The 27,607-nt window shown below is 45.5% G+C and overlaps 1 protein-coding gene across 3 annotated transcripts in view; it reads right to left on the bottom strand.

Annotated features, from left to right (window-relative positions):
* Positions 1-24,678, bottom strand: part of TSC22D1 (TSC22 domain family member 1) — a 64,380-nt gene extending 39,702 nt beyond the window's left edge. The window contains exons 1-2 of one of the 3 annotated variants that reach the window (XM_082223061.1): positions 21,747-24,678; positions 4,750-4,777 (exon numbers count right to left, since the gene is read on the bottom strand). In XM_082223061.1, the coding sequence (XP_082079187.1) occupies positions 4,765-4,777; positions 21,747-24,538 (2,805 nt within the window). In that variant the 5' untranslated portion in view covers positions 24,539-24,678 and the 3' untranslated portion in view covers positions 4,750-4,764. Of the gene's footprint in view, positions 1-4,605; positions 4,680-4,749; positions 4,778-21,746 lie in introns of those variants that run through there. The other 2 variants (XM_082223060.1, XM_082223063.1) reach the window with 2 other exon arrangements.
* Positions 24,679-27,607: the final 2,929 nt, after the last annotated feature.

Genomic DNA, 27,607 nt, shown 5'->3' with positions numbered 1-27,607 from the left:
GGAGCCACAAATTCTAGAATCACTGCTAAGCATACAACTGAATAGTTTGCCTGTGTTTTAAAGGCATATCATTATGGCATCCATAATCATGGATTCTTCTTGCTAAAGGCCTACTAAACTGGCAAAGTGACATTGCACTCCTATAGAAGAGGGGTGTTTTGGGAGTGGGGGAAATGTAAATCACAAATGTAGCTGCAACAATACGTAAAGGGGCTACTCTGTCCTTAGAAAATCACCTCTAGAGCGATTCTGTGGTTTTTGCAATACTGGTAATCAAGTATGTGTTGGCTTACATTATTTTGTTTCACAAACAAAGCATCTTTACCTACCTGCTTGGCTCAGCCAGACCGCCCAGATTTTGCTCTAGACATAATTAACTTTGGCCATGCCTCTTCATGGGCATACTAGTGAGCAATGTTAAGACTCAGTCACTCTGTATCTGTTGAAATATTAGCATTCATTTTAGATCACAAAAAAACAAGGTTACAAAAAAAAGAACGAGGGGAAAGAAATCAGAAACAGAAAGGACTAAAGGCCTAGTCCAGATCAAGAAAACACATGAAATATTCCCACAAATTTGAGAGCCAGCATGTTGTAACATGGCAAAAATGTTGCATGAAGGTAATCTGGGTTAAATACTTGTTCACCATAAAACCCACTGTGTGACCTAGGAAAAGCTCTTCTCTCAGCCTAACCAAGGTCTACTGCAAAAATAAAGTGGGACAACCCCACGTATGGCACCATGAGATCTTTTCAGGAAGGCCAAGATATAGATCTAATAAATCAACTATTTACTTAATGTCCCTATTTGATTTTGGCTCGAGAGTCTGTTAATTATAAAAAATACATTGATTTCTCTGGTTCTCTGCTTCATATGCAAATTATTTTGAGTATATAAACCAGAGAAAAAGTAGTTCACTAGCATTTTATGTCTGCACACCTTGTCTTTGGCAAAGTCTAGAAAGCTTGCCATGATAAATCTGCTACAGAAACACACAAAGAGCCTAGTGGTGCCTTAAAGACTAACCGATTTGTTGCAGCAAGACGTTTTCTAGACCAAAAGCCACTTTGTCTGATGCATGTCTGATCCAGAAAAGATCCTGCTACAACAGTCGCTCTTAAAACCTTAAGGAGCCACAAGATTCTTGTTACCAGGGCCATACCAGCTTGTTATCAGGACCATACCAGCTCCCAGGAAGCGATAGGCAAGTGACGCCAGGGCCAAATTTCTCATAGCCCCATACCCAGCCTGCAGGAAAACTGACTTAAGAGGCTGAAACACCTTGCTACTATTTCCAAATGACACATAAGCAGCGCAATGGTAACTACCCATGGAGGTCCCTGTGCAACTCAGAGGGTAAGGAGGCCTAAGTAGTAAGTGTGAGAATAGAAGACTTTCCATCATACACTGTTAGGGTGCTCAGGAAATAAAAGGAAGGCTAGCCGAAAAGATCCTTCACAATCCCCATGTTCCTTTGGTCAGTTTTCTGATCAGTCTTTTAAGACGTCCTTCCAATCCACACATATACCACCATTCATCGAAAGCCTTTCAGAAAGAGGAGCACATCTCTTTATTTTAGAAAAAACACACAATGAAAAATTGAAGAAGCATTGCTTAAGACTTAGTATACAGTGGAAAGTATATTTATATAAAGTAAATTGTATATATGCAGCCTCTCACAAAATAAAATTTCCCACCAGCCATTTACTGCTACTGTGTGCGAAACAGGGTACCCATGATAACCCCTTTTGCATCTCCTCTGGATGTAATTGCTGTATACTTATGTAGGAACTGCCTCTGTACCTTGACTTCTGATTTTGTTTTTGTTTTTTTCCTGCTCTGCATGGTTTTGGGGCCAAGTGGGTTGTAGTTACCTGTTTTGGAACCCTAATAATAATAATAATATAATAATAATAACAGCAACAACAACAACAAATTCCCACCAGCGACACTAATCAAAATTAAACAACCGGTTCCGCTATGCCTGCCACCAATGCCTGATCTAAAATTCAAAATCATGAAGTAAAATTGGGGGAGGGGGACAATCACAGAACTCAAAAGGAAAACAGCTATGTGGTGCTCATTGTCTAGAAGACTCAGCAAGCACACAATTCACTATTATCTGCAATTAAAGTTAGCTGTACAAGGTCAGTTACCGGTACTTCCCATGTATCCTTTGGAAAAAGCAGAATCAAGAGTCCCTTAAGTGGAAGGGTTATATACTAGGATATAAGCAGGAAAGTCTGCCAACTTTAGTTTTGTAGAGCTAGTTATTTGTTCATGCACATCAGATGTTACTGTGGGATAATCAGTTTCATATAACCAACATGCTGAAGTCTAATTAATGCCAGAAGGGGTTAAGACCATAGAGAAAGCTGTCCTGCCAAGTTCAGCTCACCTTGGGAGGGACTAGGTAATCAAGCCTTTGTTCCCCTTCAGTCTACCGGAGGATGAACTCAGCATGTGATTAAGCTGGAGCTAAGCTAAACTGGAGCAACATGGCCCTCACAAGCCATAATTGTGTTCCTATACCAATAATCTCAGAACTTTACCACTTCCTAAGCCAAGTTTTACAATCTATGCAACTTTTCTCCGTGATGCATTGAAAAGCACATGAACCTTACCTTTGGAGAGTTTGTTGGTAAACCATTTTTAACTTATTAACATGTTGGTTTTTCCTATGCAGAGGGAAGAGGGGACTATTTGGAGCTCACTTGGAAAGACATCTTTTAAAGGTCTAACAGCCTATTTTCCATGCTTTGCTTTGCTGCATATTTTGTGATTTTCAACTTGCATCTTAGCATCCAGGAATTCTCCTTTTATACCTATATATTTTCCTTGAACCAGCAGACACAACATAACTTTACCTTGTACGATGAAGAAAGCCTGTAATGAACAGAGATCACCGGCCTATTTGAAGAGACAATTGTGGCTTCTCCTAGCCTTCCCTTGACCAAAGCATTTCACAAATTTACTTGGATCACAGTACAAAAGGTTACATTCGTTATTAAATATTCATCATGATTATTCTAGATGTTGCAGTTTCTTTTGAACTAAAATTTCCAGTACAGTTACACTTGCTGAGTTTCTAATTTTACCAGTTTCAGTTACCTGATTTTTTAAATAAATAAAAATAAGCAGGCAGAAATCTGTAGTTTTTATCAGAAAGCAACGTTTCTCTTCAGAATATGTGCACTAAAACACTAAATCCTCAGTTTGAAAATCCCAAAATACAAATAACAAAAAGAAAAAGGAAAAAAAAAACATGGGGGGGAGGAGCAAACTAGGATTTTTCTTTCTTCATGTTTTATATGAGCTTACAATGAACAGGAGTGGGAGTATTAGGACACTCAAAATAGTTCCCCAACCAAAAAGCTATTTCTATGTATTGGAGAAGTCAGTCAATTGTTACAAGGTACCTTTCATGGCCACAAAAAGGGTCAATCACCACTACCATTTCTTCTTACATGAAAAAATGTTAAATATTAGTTTTCCCATTGATTATTCCCCACCCCATAAGGCACACTGGTGGGAGGGAATGGGCGCATGGAATGAGAGCACTCCTCACGTTCCGAAATTCTAGCAGTGCCAATGTTACATACAAAGTACTTTTTTCTTTTACCAACAAGTTCACCAGGTTTGATGTCACCGGTGCTTTTTTTCTGGAAAAAGGAGCTGCCGGAACTCACCATGAATGCCTCCCTCTTTCTTTTATAATGGCAATGGCACCCACCTGAGAGGTACGAATATACAGTGGTGCCTCGCAAGACGAAATTAATCCGTTCCGCGAGTCTCTTCGTCTAGCGGTTTTTTCGCCTTGCGAAGCAACCCTATTAGCGGCTTAGCAGATTAGCGCTATTAGCGGTTTAGCGGCTATTAAAGGCTTAGCGGCTAAAAGGCTATTAGCGGCTTAGAAAAAGGGGGGGGGAGCGGAAAAAATTGCAAGACTTGCAAGACGTTTTCATCTTGCGAAGCAAGACCATAGGGAAATTCGTCTTACGAAGCGCATCGAAAAACGGAAAACCCTTTCGTCTAGCGGGTTTTTCGTCTTGCGAGGCATTCGTCTTGCAGGGCACCACTGCACTGGCCCTGCGCTTCGAAGTCTATAAGACATCTGAAGGCAGCCCTGTTTAGGGAAGTTTTTAATGACTGATGATTTAATGTGCCATATTTTTCCATGTATTAGACAAGGTTTTTTGACTCAAAAATCATTTCAAAAAACAGGGGTCATCCAATACACGGAGTGTTTCCTGCCATCTCCCCTCATTTTCTTAAAATTGAGTCGCTAAAAATAAGGGGGTCTTATGCATGGAGGCGTGTTATAGATGGAAAAATACAGTATTTTAAATCTCTAGATAGAAGCCGCCCAGAGTGGCGGGGGAAAGGGGAAGGTGCACCATAATCCATGAACTTCTCTGTTCAATTTTTTCAAATATCTACTATATTGTTGAAGTATCGCAATATTCCCACTGGGTTTTTTCCCAGACACTTGCCTGCCATTAAGTTCCAGATTAAATAATTGACACTGTTATAGTTTGCTTTCTGTTAACAACATGAAGCCAGTGTTTGTTCTCAAACTTAAGCACAGTTTGATACACACACACCTGTAAGGATGTACGGCTGTGTTCCGCTTTGCATTCAAGTTATGGAATGCATCCTTCATGGCAGTCTCTAAAGTCAGGGGAAAGTGTTGTCTGTTGCCTCTGAAGAAGTTTCATTTCTCCACTCCTTTCTCCAGTCAGAAGTTAAGAGAGTTTAGCAAATTAGAAGAAACAACTACAAAAGAAAAATGCAGTAGAAACATAAATCCATTTTTATGTGTATGTCGTGTTTTTGGCTCTCACAGTATCCCAGAAACAAAAGATAAAGTCAAGTAGATGTGAAACTCAAACATGCTATATTTACAGAATACATTAAGATCTATATAACCGAAGCAGCGCACACTGTGGTTGAAAACAAAGTTAAAAAGAAGTGGCACCAGCCAAGGAAATCAGTCTCAGTGCAATAAGAATGCAGGCAAATGGGAAAAATATTTTATTTTATATCAACCCCCCGGTACACCCACCTTCAAAACAGAACAAATTATTCCCTTTCCCTTTCAGTAGGACAGTCGTTTGCTGTTTGCTAACTTTTTTCTGGTTCGTTGCTGTACACCCTGGTATCAAACATGTCTGAACACACAAAAGCTGCCTGAACTGACCATAAACACTCATGCGTTGCAGAATATACAGAATGGAACAACTGCCTCATGTAGCGTTTCAAAAAGGAGATTGGCATATTAGGATTTTTGTTTCTTTTGTAAATACTGAGAGACTTTGATCCATTGTTTCTGTCGCTATAATTGCAATGTGCAAAGACACCACAAGAATCATCCTTCAAGGAACCTCAACCTAGTCATTAGAATACCAAGTGAGCTGGGAAATCCATCGCTAGAAAACCAGTAACGGGGGGGGACGGGACGGGGACACACCAAGGTGTGGATCACTGAGACAGAAATAACCAGCTAAACAAATATAAGATGGGGGACACCAGGCTTGTCAAAAAATCTAGGGGTCTTAGCAGACCGCAAGCTTAACATGAGTCAACAGAGTGATGAAGCAGCAAATAAAGCTACCGTAATTTTTGCTCTATAAGACTCACTTTTTCCCTCCTAAAAAGTAAGGGAAAATGTGTGTGCGTCTTATGGAGCGAATGCAGGCTGCGCAGCTATCCCAGAAGCCAGAACAGCAAGAGGGATTGCTGCTTTCACTGCGCAGCGATCCCTCTTGCTGTTCTGGCTTCTGAGAGTCAGAATATTTTTTTTCTTGTTTTCCTCCTCCAAAAACTAGGTGCGTCTTGTGGTCTGGTGCGTCTTATAGAGCGAGAAATACGGTAACTGCAATTCTATGCAATTAGCAGAAGTATAGTGAACTGAACTGGACCCTGAGATCATCTGAGACCCGTTTTTGTGTGCCACCTCTGCAAGAGGAGGAGCTAATGCTGCAGAAAACAGAATCAGGATTCAAAATGATCTTAACAGATTGGAGAACTGGGCCTAAGCCAAAAAAATGAATTTTAACAGGGACAAATGTAAGGTTCTGCACTTAGGCAGCAAGAACCAGGTGCACAAATGTAAGATGGGGGACGCTTCACTTTATACATGTGAAAAGCATCTAGGGGTCTTAGTGTACCACAATCTTAACATGAGCCAACAATGTGATGCAGAAGCAAAAAAGCTAATGCTATTTTAGGCTGCATCAATGGAAGTCTAGTGTCCAGATCAAGGGAAGTAATAGTACCACTCAATTCTGCCTTAGTCAGACCACACCAGGATATTTGTCTCCAGTTCTGGGCACCACAATTTAAGGAGTGTATTGAGATGCTGGAATGCGTGCTGAAGAGGGCGACGAAGAATATCAATGGTCTGGAAACCAAGCCTTATGAGGAATAATTGAAGGAGTTGGGTATGTTTAGCCTGGAAAAGAGGAGCCTGAGAGGAGATACGATAGCCATCTTCCAATATCCAAAGGGCTGTCACAAGGAAGATGGAACAAGCTTTTCCCCCCCTGCTCTGGAGGGTAGGACTCAAACTAATGGTTTCAAGTTGCAAGAAAGGGGATTCTGACTAAACATATATCACTGAAACCAAGTATGCTTCCTTTTACCGCCAACACAGAACACAGGTGGGAAGAAGCAAGACATGTTGAAGATTAATTGGTTCTTGAGTATGGTTTTTTTTATAGATGTATGGTTTTGTTGTTGTTTCACAAGAAACTAAATCTTCTGGAGCATATGTGTTTAAGAGGCAAAGTCCAGAAAGTGTAGCAAGTGGCTTTTACACCAAGACCAAGATCTGGAGACTCTTAAATACACGCACTTCCCAATTTTCTACATGCATCACTTCCAATACTATGACAAAGACTGGTCCCAATTCCAGCTTTTAGGAGAGTAGTAGGCAATAGAGAAGGCTGCTGCTGCAAATAATTACTCCTAATTGCTGTGCAACTGAAGCTCCCTGGACAACTCCTGAGATGCACAGGCCATCATGTCACCACTAAAGGTGGAGCTGGGATTACATAATTTACTTTCCTAAATTTCCTGTGTTACAGCCCTGTGATCCCTGGATGAAAGGCAGTATAGAAATTTAATAAAATAAAAACTAACCATCAATTTAGCCAGTCCGCCCCCCCTCCCCAATACCGCTGCTGCATTTCCATAGGAGAAAAGACAACAAACCGAGAGACTGGATATCAATAACCCTCCAATTGTGAAGCGCTCAGTGATTATTTCTTTCCACCCCCCTGATCCACATTGTGAAAACAACAGCAACGAAACATTGAGGCAACTTGATGCATATTAAAATCCGTAACTGCATAATTTATAATATAGCATGGGGGGGAGGAGAGAAGAGAACACACACTAAACCGGGAAACCAGGAATTCCCCCTCCAAACTTTTATTTGCTACATTCAACTCCTAATGTTTGACAGCAAGCGAAACAAAAACCAGTTTGCCAACTTCACACACACACAAAAACTATGAACATATGCTGTTCCACATTTTAAGCTCACCTAAGTCATCGTTCTTTTTTTCTCACTTCCTCTCAACAACTCTCCGGCAAAACTACCTGTCACGGCTGTTGTAAGGCTATAGGAAGTGGTACAAAATGCATGAAAAGTCACCAAATTTTCCTTCCTTTAAGCAAAGTGATGCATCTTTGTACAGCGACAGATTTTGTTCTCTGCCTGCCCTCCCAAAATAGCAAAATGCTTACAGATTTATTTTTCCCCCCAGATGCTTTTCCCCACATGGGGTGGAGGATTCTTTAACAATCCTCTACACTTTCTGTGTAGTGAACTCTGCAGAAAATGAGAGTATCTGATCTGAAATCAGGATTACAAAGAAACAGAAGCCACTGGCCAGAAATGAAAGGCAAAGGAGGGGAAAACTGCAGTTTTTTAGGACTCCAGGGATTCCTGGACAACTCACCCATCCAGACAACTCGCCCATCAATCACAGCTCTGACTCTACCTATTATCTAAAGGGCAGGAGGAGCAAGGCTGGCTTAGCCCACAGAAACTGCTTAAAAAACTAAGACTTGCCTGTCGCTTTGCTATCGTGAAGCTGAGGCTCCAATACTTTGGCCACCTCATGAGAAGAGAAGACTCCCTGGAAAAGACCCTGATGTTGGGAAAGATGGAGGGCATAAGGAGAAGGGGACGACAGAGGACGAGATGGTTGGATAGTGTTCTCGAAGCTACCAGCATGAGTTTGACCAAACTGCGGGAGGCAGTGGAAGACAGAAGTGCCTGGCGTGCTCTGGTCCATGGGGTCACGAAGAGTCGGAACAAGACAAGAAAGAAAGAAAGAAAGAAAGAAAGAAAGAAAAGAGTCTGGGGCCCTGTTGGTTTGGTATATGTGCACCCCCCTCTCAACAGGCCTGGCTCTTGGATTCCAACTTGCCACTAAAGTCTCAAGCGGCTTCTGTAACCAGCAACATTTAATGCCCAGGTACAGCCACACCTGGACCAGCCTGGCCTCAGTTGTCCATGGTCTAGTGACCACCTGCTTAGGCTAGAACAATGTGATCTATTATGGGGCTTGCCCTGTAAGATGGGCCGCAGGCTGAAGCTAATACAGATAGTAAGTGGGGCAGTCTAATGGGACCACATGTCACTAGCTGTCACAGATCCCACCTCACTAACTGCTCCCAATTAAATATAGCGGGCCCACCTCACTGTCTGCTAATTAAATGAATGTCTACAATTAGCCACATGCTATCTGGAAGTAGAAGACATCTACTTCTGCTTCATTGACTATGCAAAAGCCTTTGACTGTGTCGACCACAGCAAACTATGGCAAGTTCTTAAAGAAATGGGAGTCCCTGATCACCTCATCTGTCTCCTGAGAAATCTCTATGTGGGACAAGAAGCTGCAGTTAGAACTGGATATGGAACAACTGATTGGTTCAAAATTGGGAAAGGAGTACGACAAGGCTGTATATTGTCTCCCTGCTTATTTAACTTATATGCAGAATTCATCATGTGAAAGGCTGAGCTGGATGAATCCCTAGCCGGAATTAAGATTGCCAGAAGAAATAGCAACAACCTCAGATATGCAGATGACACAACCTTGATGGCAGAAAGTGAGGAGAAATTAAAGAACCTTTTAATGAGGGTGAAAGAGGAGAGCACAGCATATAGTTTGAAGCTCAACATCAAAAAAACGAAGATCATGGCCACTGGTCCCATCACCTCCTGGCAAATAGAAGGGGAAGAAATGGAGGCAGTGAGAGATTCTACTTTCTTGGGCTCCATGATCACTGCAGATGGTGACAGCAGCCACAAAATTAAAAGACGCCTGCTTCTTGGGAGAAAAGCAATGACCAACCTAGACAGCATCTTAAAAAGCAGAGACATCACCTTGCCAACAAAGGTCCGTATAGTTAAAGCTTTGGTTTTCCCAGTAGTGATGTATGGAAGTGAGAGAGGATGAGATGGTTGGACAGTGTTCTTGAAAGGATGAGTTAGACCAAACTGCGGGAGGCAGTGGAAGACAGGAGTGCCTGGCATGCTCTGGTCCATGGAGTCACGAAGAGTTGGACACGACTAAACGATTAACAAAAACAAATCTAGTTGGGGGGGGTCTTGTGTCAGGGAAACTGTATTCTATTTTGCAGCCTGCTGTTTAGTGTGGATTCGGCATGTTGAAAGTCCGCTTTGGGGCCTAATTTGGCCCGCCAGTCGGTTTAATCCGGTCCCTGTGGCAGTTTATTTCCTGGGGTAAAATCCCCCCCAAAAAGCTCAACAACTTAAAGCCTTTTTTAAAAAAAGTTGGCCCTCACACATGTTTACTTCATCAGATCGGGCCCTCTTTGAAAAAAGTTTGGGCACCCCTTACTTGAGAAGAGGCTCCTGGAAATAGAATGACATGACCTAAGGTTTGGATGGCTTGTATATTTGTAGTTTGACAAAGTTAAATTTAACGTGGTCTTTAAAAGCTACTTTATTAGAAGTGCCATATTAAGAATCCAGAATAAATATAAACTTAAAGGTAAAGGTAAAGGGACCCCTGACCATTAGGTCCAGTCGTGGATAACTGTGGGGTTGCGGCGCTCATCTCGCTATATTGGCGAAGGTAGCTGGCGTACAGCTTCCAGGTCATGTGGCCAGTATGACTAAGCCGCTTCTGGTGAACCAGAGCAGGGCACAGAAATGCAGTTTACCTTCCCGCCGGAGCGGTACCTATTTATCTACTTGCACTTTGACGTGCTTTCGAACTGCTAGGTTGGCAGGAGCAGGGTCCGAGCAACGGGAGCTCACCCCATCGCAGGGATTCGAACCGCCGACCTTCTGATCAGCAAGTCCTAGGCTCTGTGGTTTAACCCACAGCACCATCCACGTCCATAAATATAAACTTGGGTTGTACCAAAAGACGCCTTTATGGATTTCATCACGAGAAGTCTTCTACAGAAAAGAGATGAGAGGCAAAGAGAAATGGACAAAATACCAAGAATTATTAGAACTGCATCAAGGAGAATATAAAATTAAAACAAGGGAATAACAAATAGTGGAAGGTTATAATCTGAAGTGGTTTTCTTATATGCAATCAGCAGAGAGGTTTAAATTGGATAAAAAGACTTTTGGTACAGAGGATGTAAAGACGGACTTTGAAATTCAACTGTGTACTGATTATGAACCTGTTACTGTGAACACGTATAAACTTTTGTTGGAATTTGAAACAGAAGTAGTTAGTGTATGTTTAAACGGGTAAAAAAATTAGTGCAAAACCACAACTGGGTACAGCCCGTAGTATTCTACTACTGATAGCATACTGGGCAGATCAGTATTTTTCAATTTCTGTCAACTGTTAATTTAGCTAATGTGCTGGAATATTTTTTTAAAGGAGCTCAAAGTTCAAGACAGAAACCTCTGCATGAATGAAGATCTCATGTATACTATGACATCTCTCTAAAGCATAACTAAATGAAGTCATCTATCTCTATTGTATGAAGAAGATTCCCCCATTCAGAATTTAGCTATTATTGGATCACAGGATGCTCAAATCTCCAAAAACTTCACTAGCAGTAAAATTTACAAGTTTAAGACTGATCTGTTTTTATTTTAAAGAAAGTCATACTTGCTGCTTGTAAACTTTAACATGTAGCAGTAACTCCTTTCTCATGAACACAAACAGACTGTTTGAGCTACGAATCTATTATTGATGCCTTTCTAAGAATAAAGAGATCTAGCTTGCTTACACAGTCCACACATTTTGTTATATGCGACAATTTCAAGGCTGTTGATATTTACAAAGTAATTGTTACTACTTTGCCAGCAGATTCCCCCCCCCCCCAGATTCCTTTAGTTTACTTTAAATAAACTGAAAATAACCCAATTCCCATTTTGTGGTTAATTTTAAGGAATATTTTCCAAATGGCGAAACAGAAACAGTAAAGATTCTAGCATTATGATCACCAAAAATGTCAACAGAAATTTGGGGAACAATAGCAATAGCCTTGAGGTAGGACTTAAAATTGCATAAATGAGGTAGGGATCACAGTCAACACTTAATACTTTGTCGCAGTTGGTTAACAGAATATGTCCCCAACAGGCCAACTCACAACTCACACAGATCTACATTTCAGGTCGGTGCCAACCATACAATCTCATGAAGTGGGAGTTTGACTGTTGGGCTGGACAACAGCTAATCCCAACTAGGGCAGGACCCTGACTGCAATTATATGTGACAATTAACATGGAAGGACCAGTCCTTATGACCACTAAGTCCAAGTAAAAAATGTGTTTCCGAGCACAATTCAAAGTGTTGGTGCTGACCTTTAAAGCCCTAAACGGCCTCAGTCCTGTATACCTGAAGGAGCATCTCCACCCCCATCGTTCAGCCCGGACACTGAGATCCAGCGGTGAGGGCCTTCTGGCGGTTCCCTCATTACGAGAAGCGAAGCTACAGGGAACCAGGCAGAGGGCCTTCTCAGTGGTGGCACCCGCCCTGTGGAACACCCTCCCATCAGATGTCAATGAGAAGAGCCACCATATGACATTTAGAAGACATCTGAAGGCATCCCTGTTTAGGGAAGTTTTTTAATGTCTGACGCTGTATTGTTTTTAATATTCAGTTGGAAGCCGCCCAGAGTGGCTGGGGAAACCCAGCTAGATGGGCGGGGTATAAATAATAAATTATTATTATTATTATTATTATTATTATGCCACGGAAAGCACTGAAATCAGAAAGCAGCCTGGCTGTGGTTACAGACACTATAAAATGGACTTCGGGAGATATCAGCCTTAAGGATGTTTTGCGCAGTGACTCAATCAGTGGTTTTTGAACAGCAATCAGGATTTTATGCAGGTCCCATGATGTACGGAAGTTGGCAACAACCGATGTGGGCTGCAACCTTGCTTCACACAGGGACCTTTTCAGCAGCAGATGAGCAGACAGAAGGCTGCAGTCGCAGTTGGCCAAAATTGATGAAATAGCTGCTGCTTGTGTTAGGCTTCAGACCCTGCTCTAAGCAAGATTGCAGAAACTTAAGTCCATTGAGATTCGCACCACTCAGGAAAGATCTTCCAGTAAACCTGGTATATCTTCACTGCAGACAGTCACCTGGAGTTTAGCATGATTTAAATTACTGGTGTGAATAGGCCCTGCTTCTTCAAACTGCTCCACTCAAATGCTTTGCAGTCATCTTGAAAGGATGCCTATCCCAGGCATATATAAACCCTTGATATTTCCATAACCGGAATGTATGTAGTCTCCTCTGTAAAGATTTAAGTCATATCTGTTGTTCTGTCCACTTTGGATATATCCACCACTGCACTGCAATCCCTGGAAGGTTACCAACGATAAAAAGTGGCCCTCGGGCTGTAAAGAAATCCCCACACCAAACTATAGTGGTGCCTCGCAAGACGAAAAGAATCCGTTCTGTGATTCTCTTCGTCTAGTGGTTTTTTGGTCTAGTGAAGCAAGCCCATTGAAGGATTAGCGGATTAGCGCTATTAGCGGATTTTAGTGGCTTATCTGCTGATCGGATCAGCTGATAAGCGGCTTAGCGGCTTCGAAAAGGGGGGGGGAACCAGCAGGAACTCGCAAGACATTGTCGTCTTGCGAAGCAAGCCCATAGGAAATTCGTTTTGCGAAGCACCTCCAAAACGGAAAACTCTTTCGTCTAGCGAGTTTTCCGTCTTGCGAGGCATTCGTCTTGCGGGGCACCACTGTATAACACTGACGACATCAAAATCACAATGGCTCTTGTTTTATCAATACTTGGGATTGGAAGCCGTCATTTCACAAAAACAGAAAAGCAGCCCTAACGCAGTGCAGCATCCCTTTTCGCAGCGTGGCCAGCCAGGTGGCTCTGGGAAGCAGACAGGCGGATTTTCTGAAGGCTACAGCCTGTCTTTCCCCCACACCCGGCTGTCAGCTTATATGCTGAAGAACAGCACTTCTTAGCCTAGAGCAGGGGTGCCCAAACGTTTTTCAAAGAGGGCCAGATTTGATGAAGTCAACATGCATGAGGGCCGAACAAAGAAGTTGTTGAGCTTTTCTTTACTATTTTACCCCAAAGTTCTTGAAGTTGTTCAGATTTGGGGGGGGGGAATAAACTACCACAGGAGCAGATTAAACTGACCAGTGGGCCAGATTAGGCCCCCCAAATGGACTTTGGACATGCCTGGCCTAGGGGTACTTTTTATACATTACAGGTGACTTGCATTTTACACAGTAAACACACCACCCCAAAATAATTCTAAAAATTTAAGAACAATGCAAAAATGGTGCACACAGGAGAGGAAGTAAGAAAATGGTGCATGTGGGAGGAAAGGGAGCCGGAGAGAAGGGGAAAGGGGCAGCAGCCCTGGAGTGCTGAGGAGGTGCTTGGCAGAGCTTCAGACTGCTGAATGGCCCTAAAACGTAAGGCATCAACATTGTCAGAATCAGCTGCTCAGAAACGGATGGTGGCTCCCACGCTGGAAGAGAAGTTGGCTGTGCTGGACCACTTGAGAGATGACAAGTATGTGTGTACTGTGGCACACAAATCTGGCTGGAACAGGCCCAGTAGCTGTGCCCTCAAGGTGCGTGAAGAGGAGATTGGTGGGGCTGTGGCAGCAAGTGCACTAGTGACTGCAAAGGTGCACGGCAAGGCTTTGGTGACGATGGAGAAGTCACTGAACTTGTGGCTGAAATACATGAACCAGAAACATGTTCTTGTGGATGGCAACATCTCGCATCAAAAGCTTCTTGAGCTTTGATGACCACTTCAAACCTTCCACCACAGATGGGGACCAGCCTGCCAAGGGATTTAAAGCCAGCCCAGGTTGGCTTAACAGCCTTAAGCTCTGCTTCAACCTGAAGAAAGTCTGAATGATAGGGGAGGCTGCATCGGAAGACAAGGAGGGTGCAAAAAATCCACCTTGCACAACTAAAGTGGCTGCTGAGTGTCATGGCATATCTTCCAAAGCAAGTCTTCAACACAGACAAGACTTTTCTGGAAGTTCTGAGCGGACTTATATTGCCAAAGCTGAAAAGCATCGAGTGACTGTGCTGCTCTGTGGCAATGCGGCTGTACGCTTAATATAGCCAGGCTTGCTGTACAGCCCTCAAAAACCCCGTGACCTAAAAGACAAGAACAAGAATGTGCTCCTGTGTTTTGGCAATCTAACAAAAAGGCCTGGGCGACTTCATCATTTATGGGCTTCATTCCAGAGGTGAGACGTTACCTGGAGGAGAAACACCTGCAGTTTAAAGTGATGCTGCTTGTGGTCGTTGCTCCTGGGCATCCCGATGAACTCCACTTTGCACACAGCGAGGTAGAGCATTGTCTTCCTCCTCTTCAATACGACCTCCCTCACCCACCCACAGGATCAAGGTGTGATTTGCTACTTCAAGGCTGCTTACACGAAGCTCACCTTCTCCTGGATGATCAGTGATGGATGCTGATCTGGATCTTGACCTCACCGCGTACTGCAATTCTTTTAACATTGCACGTCACATCACCTACATCAAACAACCAGTGGATGCAATCAAGGCTAAAACAGTGGATGCACACGGGCAGAAATTGTGGGAGTAATGTATGCCCAATTTCAAGGGATTTCCAAGAATTGCCACAGAGGTAGATGGCCAGGCAAATGGGTAGTGATGGCTTTGCTGACCTCATCCAGGAAGAAGTGGAAGAGATGGAGTCATAAAGCATACAAATGATTTGATTGTAGAGTTTGACCCCTCCATGGAACGCAGCTTCACAATCATCCATGGGATTACAGACACTCTTGAGAACGTACAAGGAAATGTTTGGTGAGTTCAAGAGACAACAGCAGCAGCTGTCAATCATAATGTTCCTCACAAAGAAACCAGGAGCACCAGATGTGCCGAGGAAACCCACCTCTGGATCTGAACCACAGCCACAAATTTTTCTGGCTACCAGTCAAACCCACCCCCTCCTTATATCATCTGCAGCAGCATCCAGCAAGGGGAAGAGGAAAGAAGACTAAGCAGAAGATTTAGAGCCGCATTTGTCTCTCACCATTAAACGCAGTGATTTTTTAAAATGGCTTTTTATAGTTTTCTGGTTCTTTTTACACATTTCCAGGGGGCATTCTGGCTTTACATGATTTTGTTTATATGTGCGATGATCAGGAACATAACCCCATGTAAGATGAGAGATACCTGTATAACCGATAGCTGTTGACAGAGCTACACTTAATGGACTTTTTAAAATCCCTTTCAAGCCACCCTAACTGCAGACACATCTTAATGCCAGGAGAGAAAAGCAGGAAGGCAAACAGCACCACACAGCCTGCTCTAGCTAGCTGGGATTGTCCCCTTCTCAGAAGGGTCATCTACCACCAACTGGTCTCTGGGAATTCCTATATTTCATTTAAATAAATTGTTATATTTTATTGATTTTTTTAAAATGGTAAAATGCACTGGAATGGTTTCCAAAAAGGCAGGGTATAAGTAGCTATAAAATAATAATAATAATAAAATTCTACCGTATTTTTCACTCTATAAGACGCACCAAACCACAAGACGCACCTAGTTTTTGGAGGAGAAAAACAAGAAAAAAAATATTTTGAATCTCAGAAGCCAGAACAGCAAGAGGGATCGCTTCGCAGTGAAAGCAGCAATCCGTCTTGCTGGCTTCTGTGATAGCTGCACAGCCTGCATTCACTCCATAAGACGCACACACATTTCCCCTTACTTTTTAGGAGGGGAAAAGTGAGTCTTATAGAGCAAAAAACACAGTAAAATTTGTGGTAGCAAATTCCATAGGTTGTTTAATGAGGTTCCTTCCGTCTGTCTGCTTCACTTCACTCCAACAGACCATTTTTTAAGTTTTAATATAGCTGCATATTCAAATAGCTCATTTCAGTACCTGGCACAGAGGAGTCTCACTGCTGCAATTCCTCCTCCTCCTTAGTTGATAAAGCATTTCAAAATGCTCAGAGTGCGACACATACTTGTTATAACCCTTGCAAAACCCTGTTAAGGCAAGTCAAGTGTTTTGCAGATGGAGGACCGTAAGCACTTGCGCCACCAGCGATTGGTTTTCAGAAGCAACATTCTCCAACTGTGGAGGAAGAACATAGCTAGGCTTATCCTCCACGATTTGCCCAATGCTCTTTAAAAGACACCCAAGTTGTGGTTCACCACTACCTCCATAGTTTAACTATGCACGGTGTGAAGATATCCTTTCTTTTTATCTATCCTGGATATCCCAACATGAACCTTCACTGAATGTCAGTGAGTTCTAGAGTTACAAGAGAGGAAGAACAACATTTTTTCTAGCCACCTTCTCCAGGACATGCATAATTTAAGTACTTCTACCATGTCGCCTCTTACTTGTCTTTTCCCTGGACTAAAAAGTCCCAAATGCCACAACCTTTCCTCAGAGAGCCTTGATCATTCAGGATGTTGTTTTCTGAACCTTTTCCAACTCCTTTTTGAGGTGAGAACTATATACAGTATTCCAAAGGCAATGGCACCATAGATTTGTAAAATGGCATTACGGTACAGGGGTACCTTGGTTTACAAACTTAATCCGTTCCAGAAGTCCGTTCTTAAACCAAAGCATTCTTAAACCAAGGCGTGCTTTCCCATAGTAGCGTGGGACTCAATTTACAAACGGAACACACTCAGCAGGAAGCGAAACGTGTTCTGCTTCCAAGGCAAAGTTCACAAACCAAAACACCACTTCCAGGTTTGCAGAGTTCTTAATCCAAGTTGTTCATAAACTAAGCTGTTCTTAAACCAAGGCACCACTGTATTTGCATTTTATTTTCAATTCCTCTACTAACAATCCCGAGCATGAAATTTGCCTTTTTCACAGTTTTTGCACACTGGGTCAACATCTTCATTCAGCTTCATTGAGCTATCCACTACAACCCCAAGGCCTCACTTCTGGTCAGTCACTGCCAGTTCAGACCCCATGAGCGTATAATGTGACACTATCCCCAACATACATCACTTTTCACTTGTTTACATTAAATTGTCATTGCTATTTTACCACCCATTCACTCAGTTTGGGGAGGTACTTTCAGAGCTCTTCAACCCTGGACGATTTAGCATAACCACCAAACCTGGCCACTTCACTACTCACCCCTAACTCTAGATCATTTGTGAACAAGTTAAAAAGCACAAGTCCCAGTGGCTGATCCTTGGGGAGCTCTTTACACCCCCAATTTACATTGGAGAAGCAGCCTCCTTGCTCTCACTGCAACATCTTATAGCCTTGCTGTTTATAGCAAAATACCAAATCGAAGAAACAAGCGAAAAGTTTGCCAACTAAATAACAAGCAAAAAAATATTCCATTCATATCTTTGGTAGCTGAACTACCTCGCAGGGGTATTTGTGAGCAGAAAAGGAGAAAGGTAAAAGCAATGTTCACAACCTTGAGCGCCAGGGGGAAAACCAAGCTAGAAATATACAACAACAATAATCAACAAACATGTGAAAATTCATAACTCTCAGCAATATACACAAAACATTTTGGACATGTCCTCTTGGGATTCATTACACAGGGGAAAGGGAAAGCTGGAATGCACACTATGGACTTCAAGAAAGCTGGTTTCAAAAAATGTAAGAAACCATTGGGTGTAACCCCATGGTCAGAAATGCTCAAAAGAGAAGGGAGTCCAAGATGGATGGGAGTTTTTTTAAAGGTGAGATACTGAAGGGACAATTCCAAACAATTCCAACCAGAAAGAAAAGTGGGGGGCATCAAAAGAAACCAGTGCGGCTGTATATAAGGAGCTTACTACGGATGAGCTGAGATTTACAAGGGGCTTGTATAAGAAACGGAAGGGGCAAATCGCAAAAGAAGAGGGTAAATGAGTGGCCAACATCTGCAGGGAGAAGGTCAGGCAGGCTAAATCTCAAAAATGAGCTCAGGCTTGCAAAAGATGTTAAAAATAATAAAAAGGGGTGGGGGGGCTTGAAGTCAAGGCCCAAGACAGGTGTTGATCATCAAGTGAGCTACGCACAGGTGGTCTGAAGCGAGGGAGCCACTGCCATTCCTGTGGAGCCTCCTTTTATTGAGACAAATATGCAAGCCAGGCAAATACATTTTGGGCTGACCTTTACACATCTTCCGTCCCAAGATTGTGGGGTGGTACAAAGCTATTTTGGCACCTGTTTTCCACAGGGTCATTTTCCCCTTGCACAGTGTATGATGAAGGAGACAAAAGGTCTCAGGGACAAAAGGTTACAGACAGGACACCGCTGACTGCTGAGACCGCAAAAGGTCAGACATAGGTGGAACGATGTACAGACAGCTGTGGCTTGTCTGGGGGGGGTGTTCCCTGCACCCCAAGGTCACGCGTGCAGGCAGACGTAGCTGCCTGCTGGTGGGGAAGTGTGCTCCCTCCAGACCCCACTCCGCGATATCCCTACAGGGGCTATGCGCAAAGCAAGAGGAAGAACAAACAAATAGTAGGACCTCTGCATTAAGATGATGATGAAATGCTGTTGAGTGACAGAAAAGTGGAACTGATCAATGCCTACTTTGCCTTTATCTTCACCCAAGAAGAAAGCAGTGCCCAAACTGGTGATAGGAGAATAAATGATGCAAGGAGGGAATTATAGTCCAAGATAGGAAAATAGGTGGTAATCAAACACTGAGTTACTTTAACACTGAGCCTAATTTATCATTTTAATGCTCATTCATCCAGTTTGGAGATATCCTTTTGGAGCACCTCACAGCCTCTTTTAGTTAAAAACTATCCCGAACAACTTGGTGTCATCAGCAGACTTTGCTAACTCATCTCCAGGAAAGGCTAGAAAGATGTTCTGTCTCACGCTGCAGACTTGGGTTCAAAAAGCAAACACGCTTCTGGTAAATCTCACTTGCTGTCACAAATGGGCAAGACCAGAACCGAGAACTAGACCAGAATGGTTTTCTTATCTATTTCAAGACATAAGAATAGTTATTCTCCCTCCATACCAAATACACCATCAGATATTGTACAAACTTCGGAATGGGCAGGTACACAGAGAGGGCACCCCCTGCTGCAAAACCCCTCTTTTTGTCATAATTTCCAGTCTTCTCTCCCCACCTCCATGCTCAACCTGTATTCCTAGGGGAAGGGGGGAATGATGCAGCAGAATCTAAATAAAGGGGGCAAACCATTATTCTTCCAGGCAAGCCAGAAAAAATATTATTGAGAAGAAATGAAAGGCAAAGCAAGAAAAGAGGCGCATCTTTACTGCTAGAGCCATTTCACTTTTGAGAAGCAAGATCACCATTTGAAACCCTTAAATAACCAGCCAGCACAGGAAATCAGAAGCTCCACAAGTAAAACTTGCAAACCACAACATGTCTAACACTGAAAGACTGTTTTGAGTTTCTACCTGCAAAGTTAGCTGTTTTAAGGGGAGGGGTGGAAATCAGCCAATCTCCTTGGCCCATTAGAGAGCTTTTTCACAGCTTGTTTGCTTCCTTTTGCAAATTGTACAATGGAAAGGTTATCAAAAAGCTTCCCGGGGCGCAGGCTGAAAGGCAACACTTCAGTCAGGGATGCTGCCTGCAGAGGAGATTTCGGTCACAAACCTCACAACAGGTATTCTAAAACTGGTGACAAGGGGGCGAGCCTGAGCCGCAGAAAGCGACTAGCGACCAGGGAATTTCGAACACTGGGGTGGGGATGTGTACATACAAGTTTGCTCTGAACTCCTTAAAAGAGAACTAGATAAATCTGTAACAAATAATGGATCAACCCAGCCATATTTTTATATCTCTGACACAGCAAGCTCAGAACCAGATGCCATACAGAGAGATGAGATGCACTGAAAGCCTATGGACCTGTTTGATTCCAACTGAGTACTTTGAGAAGACAACTGAAAGGGCAGAAGATCTGAATTTACAAGAGACATCATATTCCTGGATTCCTTGGTGTGGCACATCCCTCCATGCCCCCTGGGCTGCACCGGGCACAGCGCAGGCCTCCAGTCACTTGCAAAAGAGATCCCACGCACCCACCCTCCCAGCGCACTATTGTCTAGCGAACTTGGGAGACAGTGCAGCAACTGGTGGGTCTTTTGCACTAGATGTTTTATTTTCGAAACTGCGCGTTTTGTCAGCTTAAGTTTGTTTGAAGGAGGTGCTTTGCTTTTTCTTTGGTTGTGTGTTTTGCCTGTTTTGGAGCATCACCAGCTTTTACTATGTGGTGCTCAAGACGGCTTCTTAGACTTCCAAATGTGCCCTGAGCCCAGAAAGGTTGGGGACTCATGACCTACCACCTGAAAAACCCTTTGCCAACACCATGAACCTGATTGTACTGACAGCTTTTCATCACTGGTAGTTTTTAACTAGCACCATGATGGCTGTAAAGAAGAAGTCTAGAATCATCTATTGAAGTCAAATGATTAATGAAACATGTAATGCAATAGCAAGATTGCTCCAACAGAGAGTGACACCAGCACCACACCATTTGTATGTCAAGCACAACATCACTTTCAAAACGTTTCAAACCTTATGTAGCAACTGGTTTCTCTGTAAAAGAAAAGCAAATGAGCACCACCTTAAAATATATATATTGAAGTTACAAAAGAGAAGTAGGGAGCATAATGGAAAAGAATACCTCCATGTATTAGGACATAATTCATGAAGTAACTTTCCCCTCAATTCATCCCCCAACCCCTTCTGTCCCCTGCTCCCGCCCCCTATCACTGGAAGTGTCTGGGCTGTGATGAACATCTGCAATATCTCATTCCATACACAGGAGAAACCGGAAGCGATTCTGAGCCAAAAAAATAAGAAAACTTGTAAGTGAAAGTGTTTGGAAAGTAAATGCTTCGACAGCTTCTTTGAATGCATTCAGGCTTATCTAAATGTAAGTTAAGAGATTGCAGTAGCCTTAGCTTGGATCCAAATCTTGCTGATTATGCTAATGATTATATTTCCCTTGTGTTCTTGAAATCAATGCACTTTCTAGATGAAGTAGCGTAAAGAGACAATAAGGAGACCCTAACTCCCACAAAGAGACAATGACAATGAACTACGATTCTGGGAGTCTTCCTAGCTTGAAGTTACTTTCCCTGCCTCAAGTCTCCCACGTTCGTCCTTTTGGCACTACTGCTAAGGATTCATAGCACAAGGTAACTAACAAAAGCACCAGAATGAACAAACACAGTTTGTGCTAACATCAGTTACTAAAGCTCTTTACAAAGCCCGTATCTGGTTGGGAAACGGGTCAATAAGGTCTGTGCAGTTTACAACAAGCTATCACAACATTTTTACTCGGCATGATCTTACCTCTCATCCTCACCATCAACAAGTTGCACTGTCAGCGGAAGTGCCTTCAGGGGGAAAAGAGAAGCGGCCATGTTGCTGCCTCCATCTGACATGGCTGAGGATGCTCCAGCGCCACTTTCTCCACTGGTGGTTTGGGGCAGGCCAACCAAGGTGGGTTCCGTAGAGCGTTTGGAATCTTCACTTCGGGTTGTAATTGACTGAACAAGAGACTGGGCAGAAAACTGGGCAGAGTTCAGTGGTGGTACCTGTTGTGGCACATTTTGGACTGCGGGCAAATTGATGCTAGTAGACACATTTTGGACCAAGTTCCCATTTTGCGCACCTGATGATGATTGTGCTATGTTCTTTGAAGGAGGCAAACTCATAGGTGTGGGCAACACGTTTGCAGCAGACTGGCCTGGGACAGAAGCAGCACTGGCAGAAGGTACAGGACTAACAGCAGGCAATTGTTGACCAGCCATTCCTGGAACAAGGGATTCTGCTGCTTGCACAGGTAACAAAGTACTCTGTGGAACAATAACCAAGGGCTGAGGAAGGCTTGATGTGCTACCTTGCAACCCAGGATGAACGACGCCTGCTGGAACAGGGGGCACCACATGGGAAGATGGAGGAGCAGCGCTCTGTGCCACCACCGAAGGAGCAATTGGATTTGCAACTGCTGGCTGCTGCACCATGGGAGGCACACTTCCTTGTTGTCCAACATTCACTGTTGGAGCACCAGCTCCGGAGGTCAGCATTGCTGTCTGAGCATGTGCAGCAGGCTGAGAGGATGCTACTGCCAGGTGTGCTTGTACAGAAGGCTGCATACTTGGTGCCTGAGCAACAGGCGCAGGCATAGCCGTTCCTACCATTGTAGGTCCTGGCTGCATAGAAGCTGGAGTCTGAAGCATCTGCTGCTGTTGTACGTAATCTGGCATAGGCCCTGTGACAGAATTCTGATTCACTGGTTTAACATGCCCTGGGGCCATCTGCAGAGGTACCTGCTGCTGCTGCGGTGGTGGATGCTGTGCCTGTCCTTGCCCATACGGCAATTGGTGCAGTTGTGGCACAACCGGAACAGGTGGCACAGGCTGCGTTGATTGGGTGTATGGCAGCTGCTGTGCCATGGCAGGCTGTTGATGGCCACCTACTATATTTACTGGAGGAGGGACAGCTGATGCAGGAGGCTGGACCCCTTGCTTTTGAGGAGGATAATTTACATCCTGAGGATGAAGCTGTGGCTGTGCAAGCTGTGACTGAGAAGCACTCTGGGGTATGCTGGGTTGAGGGCCGGTGCTGCCAAAATCCAACTGCTGAGTACCTGCTGCTTGAAATGGCGGCGGCTGTGCCACCGCTGGTGCTCCCATCTCCCCACTTCCCACACTTTCCGTATAGTGACTCAGTGTGCTTACGTTGCTACTAACTGAGCTCCCACTGGTGGTCTCCCTTTCAGAAGTCACGTCAAGTGAATTTTGTTTGAGAGTGTCTAACGCTTTATTTGCAGCTACTCCATCTGCAACTGGCACGAGGCTCTCTTTGTCGTAGAACTCTGTGCATGTCCATCTACCCTTCTTGAAAGGTTCTGAACTAGAATCCAGTTTCACAACTCTAAACCTCGAGGTGCTGGCTGCAGGCTGCAGTTGACTATATGTTCCTGCTGCTGCGGCAACTCCTCCGGCACTGGAATTCCCAGCACTAGAGGAAGTACTCGTGCCATTGCCAAGCCCACTCGAGACCGCCACATTAACACTGCCACTAGTTATGCTACCAGTACTTGTGAAGTTACTTAGATTCACATTAACGGGACCAGGCATGCTGCTCACCCCACTGGAGCTACCACTAGTCTCGCTGCTTAAAGTGCTGGTTGTAGCTCCGCCGGCTGAAGTGACCCCAGGTGTACCAGCAGCATGGAAATGAGACACAAGAGCGGCCACAGGCATACCAGCAGATGATGCAGCAGAAACGGGCACGGCAGCTGCCACAACGCTATCAGAGCTTGCAGCGGTAGACAGTTTTCTAAACGAAGGGCTAAACGGCGGTCCTCCGGGAGCCGCTGGGCCGACCATCCCGGAGTGTGGCGCATGGTGATGTCCATGGTGGTGGTGGTGGTGATAATGATGTCCCTGAGAAGGGTGCATGCTGCCATTGATGGCCACACTCTGATGCTGGGAGGGATGTGGCAAAGAGGGGTGCTGCTGCTGCTGCTGCTGCTGTTGCAGAAGGCGAGGCTGGTTGGGGGAGACAGCGCCCGGGCTCTCGGCCTCCTGGAAGTTGTTGAGAGTCTCTTCCGAGGAGCTCCGCTCCGGTTCCCCCAAGTCCGTGGCCCTGGACAAGGAGACGTCCAGGATCTCGGAAGAGGACAAGTCCTCGGTGTGCGACTCGTCCAGGTCGTCGTAGCTCTCCGTGTCCTCGGCGATGCTGTTGTTGGAGCTGAGGCTGGCCGAGATCTGGGCGGGGGTCACGCTGGTGATCTGGAAGCCGCTTTTCTTCTTCATCTGGGCCCCTGCCTGGCCGAGGGGCTGCGGCGTCGAGAGGAGGGTCAGGCTCTGCGGAGGAGGCAGCCCGGGAGAAGACGACGACGGCGCTGCGGAGGAGGGAGGCGGCGGCGGCTGAACCAGCAAGGGCGGCGGGTAATCTTCCAAGCCGCCACTGCTGCTGCTGCCTCCGATGCCTGCCGGACACAAGGCCGGCACCGCGACGCTGCTGCTGCTGCCTCCGCCGCCGCCGCCGCTGCTGCTGCCCCTCCGAGGAAGCATCGCCGGGTGCGCCATCTTCCCGACGCTGGTGTCTGCCGCTGAGTCAGGCTGGTGCATTGAACGAGCACTATTTTAAGGAGCCCCGGACGGAGAGCGAGGAGGGAAAGGGAGCGCGCAGGCGGAGCTGGCGGAGGAGCCCAGACAGAAAGGGAGAGACAGGCAGACGCACACAAGAGGCGCTGCCTGCCGGCTTCTCCCCAGCCGCCTCTCCGGGCAATGTGACACTCAGGCCCCGGCCCCTTCGCCGCCCCCGGCTAGATCAGAAAGCCCCCGCGGCTCCCGGCCTCGCCAATCCTCCCGGCGAAACGGAGCAGGGTTCGCCGACGACGCAGCAGCAGCGGCAGCCGGCTCCGGAACGGCGGCGGCGAGGCTCGTGCGCGCAGTCCCGGCGGGGCCGTCGGGCGCCGGGCGCTTCCCCATCCAGGATGGCGGGGCGGGGAAGCTGACGCAGCCCGGGCAGCAGCAGCAGCAGCCGCCCCTCTCGCGCTCCTCCGACGCCTCTCCCTCCGCGGAAGGAGCCGGGAAGCTTCGCGGGCGAGACGCCGCCGCCGCCGCCGCCGCGCGCTCGCTCTCCCTCCTCCTCCTCCTCCTCCGGCTTCCCTCTCTGGCTCTGTCCAAGGGAGGGGAGATGGGGGGGGGAGAAAGATGGCGCTGGCGGCGGCGCAGGCGCAACCGCAGGCAGCGCGCAGACATAAAGGGCTCGCCGGCACGGAGGGCGGGAGGGAGGAGGAGAAGAGCCGGGGAGTTACGGCTCTGGCGGCCGGAGGTTGCCGAGGCGGCCGCCAGGGCAGACCCGCAAGACGGAGGCCGACAAGATGGCGGGGGCGTCGGCTTGGCGCTCCGCGGTTTTTTCCCTCAGGCGGCCGCCTGCCGCGCCCCCCCTCCCCCCGCTTGGCGACCGGTGCGTTTTCCCTCAGGAGGGGCGCCCTTCTCGCCAGGCGGTTCGGAGCGGCTGCTGCTTCGCCCCTTGGGTCTGGCTGGCCGTCGGAACGGGGAGGTTTCGACGCGTGTCAAGACCAAGGCGGGCTTTCGGGCGGCGCGTGGACTCGGAAAACGCCCCACGCCCCTTCGCGGAGTGCCTGACTCGCAGTTCTTGGTGGGGGTGACCCTCTCCCCATAGAAAACGAGCAGAAGGGCCCTAGTAATATCATAGAATCATAGAGTTGGAAGAGACCACAAAGGCCATCGAGTCCAACCCCCTGCCAAGCAGGAAACACCATCAGAGCACTCCTGACATATGGTTGTCAAGCCTCTGCTTAAAGACCTCCAAAGGAGGAGACTCCACCACACTCCTTGGCGCTGCTTGACAACCAGTTCTTCTTTCTGGGAAACTCTGAGAGTCGCGTCTCTGCGAGGGGAATAGGGGTTTCTTAGCAAATCTTGGCAACCCTGACAAACTACAGTTCCCAGGATTCTTTTGGGGAAGACATGGTTGGTACAACGCTGCTTTTTAGCAGGGTGCTGTGTATAATATAAAGCACCACATTCATAAAATCTGCCTTACTTCTATACCTTCTGCAAGTGAAGTTCTGTTCTTCTGTATATTTCCATGCTTGAAATAAAAATCCCCCCGGTTGGTTTTTGCATACTATGCCACATTAAACCCAACCAGGAAAAAGTAGCATGCACCAATAATCTGGGAACTTTTGCCACTTTCTGACTAAGCCAAAATAAATAAATATTTTTTTAAAAAAAAATTCCAGTAGCACCTAAGTTTGTTCTGGGTTTAAGCTTTTGTGTGCATGTGCACACAATTTTTTTTTTAGTTTTTATATTTATTTTGACTGCGTCAGACCAACACAGCTACCTACCTGATTAAGCCAAGTTATACCTCTGACAGATGTATGGAAGAGCATATGAACCTGATTTCTGAAGTGTTTGTAAAATGGCACCTGCTAACATACCAAATTGGTGGCCTTTTCCCATGCTGGGGGAAGAAGGGTGGTCATATCTCACAAGGCCATGCCTTAAAGGTCTAACACCCTATATTTCCACACTTAAATTTGCTGCATGTTTTGTGATTTAAAACCCCTGCCGGGTTTTTCTCATCCAAGAGTACTTGCCCCAAACTTGGATCTTGGCATCCAGGAAATCTTTCTATATTTTATACCTATTTTCCTGAACCCACAGATTTGCCCTCTCATTCCACAGAAAAGCAGCGAAGCAGACAAACGTAACAGAGATCTTGCAGAGAAGCCAAAGTGTCTCAGTACAGAAACATTTGCAGCTAATCTGCTTATTTTACACACTTACCCTACTTAAAAGGCTGAGTTTGAGGAAATCAAAGATTTGTTGGCTTTGGCTCATAATCTGAGTTTTTGCTGCTTTGATGATAATTACTCCTGCTATGTTTTTAAGTGTCCATGAACACAAGAGCTTAGCGAGTGCAATTAGACCAAGAGACCACCCTGCAGCAGCCTAGCATACAGAGCTCACCAAATGCCATCAAAGGTGAGGGGGAAAGGGCAGGATGAGTGACTGCACTCAGCAGCTGTGAAAAAAGACCTATTAACTGCATGCCTGGCCATTCCAGCTTCAGAGATTCTCCATTTTCTCTGCACCGACATAAACTCACGTGCTAACTTAAACTCACATGGTTTGTCAAGAAACTGGGTGTGGAAACTCATGACTTCGGGGTAGGCCAACCCTTGTTGTTTAGCCGTTTAGTCGTGTCCGACTCTTCGTGACCCCCTGGACCAGAGCACGCCAGGCACTCCTGTCTTCCACTGCCTCCCGCAGTTTGGTTAAACTCATGCTGGTAGCTTTGAGAACACTATCCAACCATCTCGTCCTCTGTCGTCTCCTTCTCCTTGTGCCCTCCATCTTTCCCAATATCAGGGTCTTTTCCAGGGAGTCTTCTCTTCTCATGAGGTGGCCAAAGTATTGGAGCCTCAGCTTCACTATCTGTCCTTCCAGTGAGCACTCAGGGCTGATTTCCTGAAGAATGGAGAGGTTTGATCTTCTTGCAGTCCATGGGACTCTCAAGAGTCTCCTCCAACACCATAATTCAAAAGCACCAATTTTTCGGCAATCAGCCTTCTTTATGGTCCAGCTCTCACTTCCATGGGCCAACCCTAGTGAGGATATAATGCTTTAAACCATGGATGAGCCAGGTTCTTGGACTAT

The sequence above is a fragment of the Podarcis vaucheri genome, assembly GCF_965113315.1.
Source record: "Podarcis vaucheri genome assembly, chromosome: 5".
NCBI classification, from domain to species: domain Eukaryota; kingdom Metazoa; phylum Chordata; class Lepidosauria; order Squamata; family Lacertidae; genus Podarcis; species Podarcis vaucheri.
Note: the sequence above shows the minus strand (reverse complement) of the source record. Positions and strands in the feature narration are given on the sequence as shown.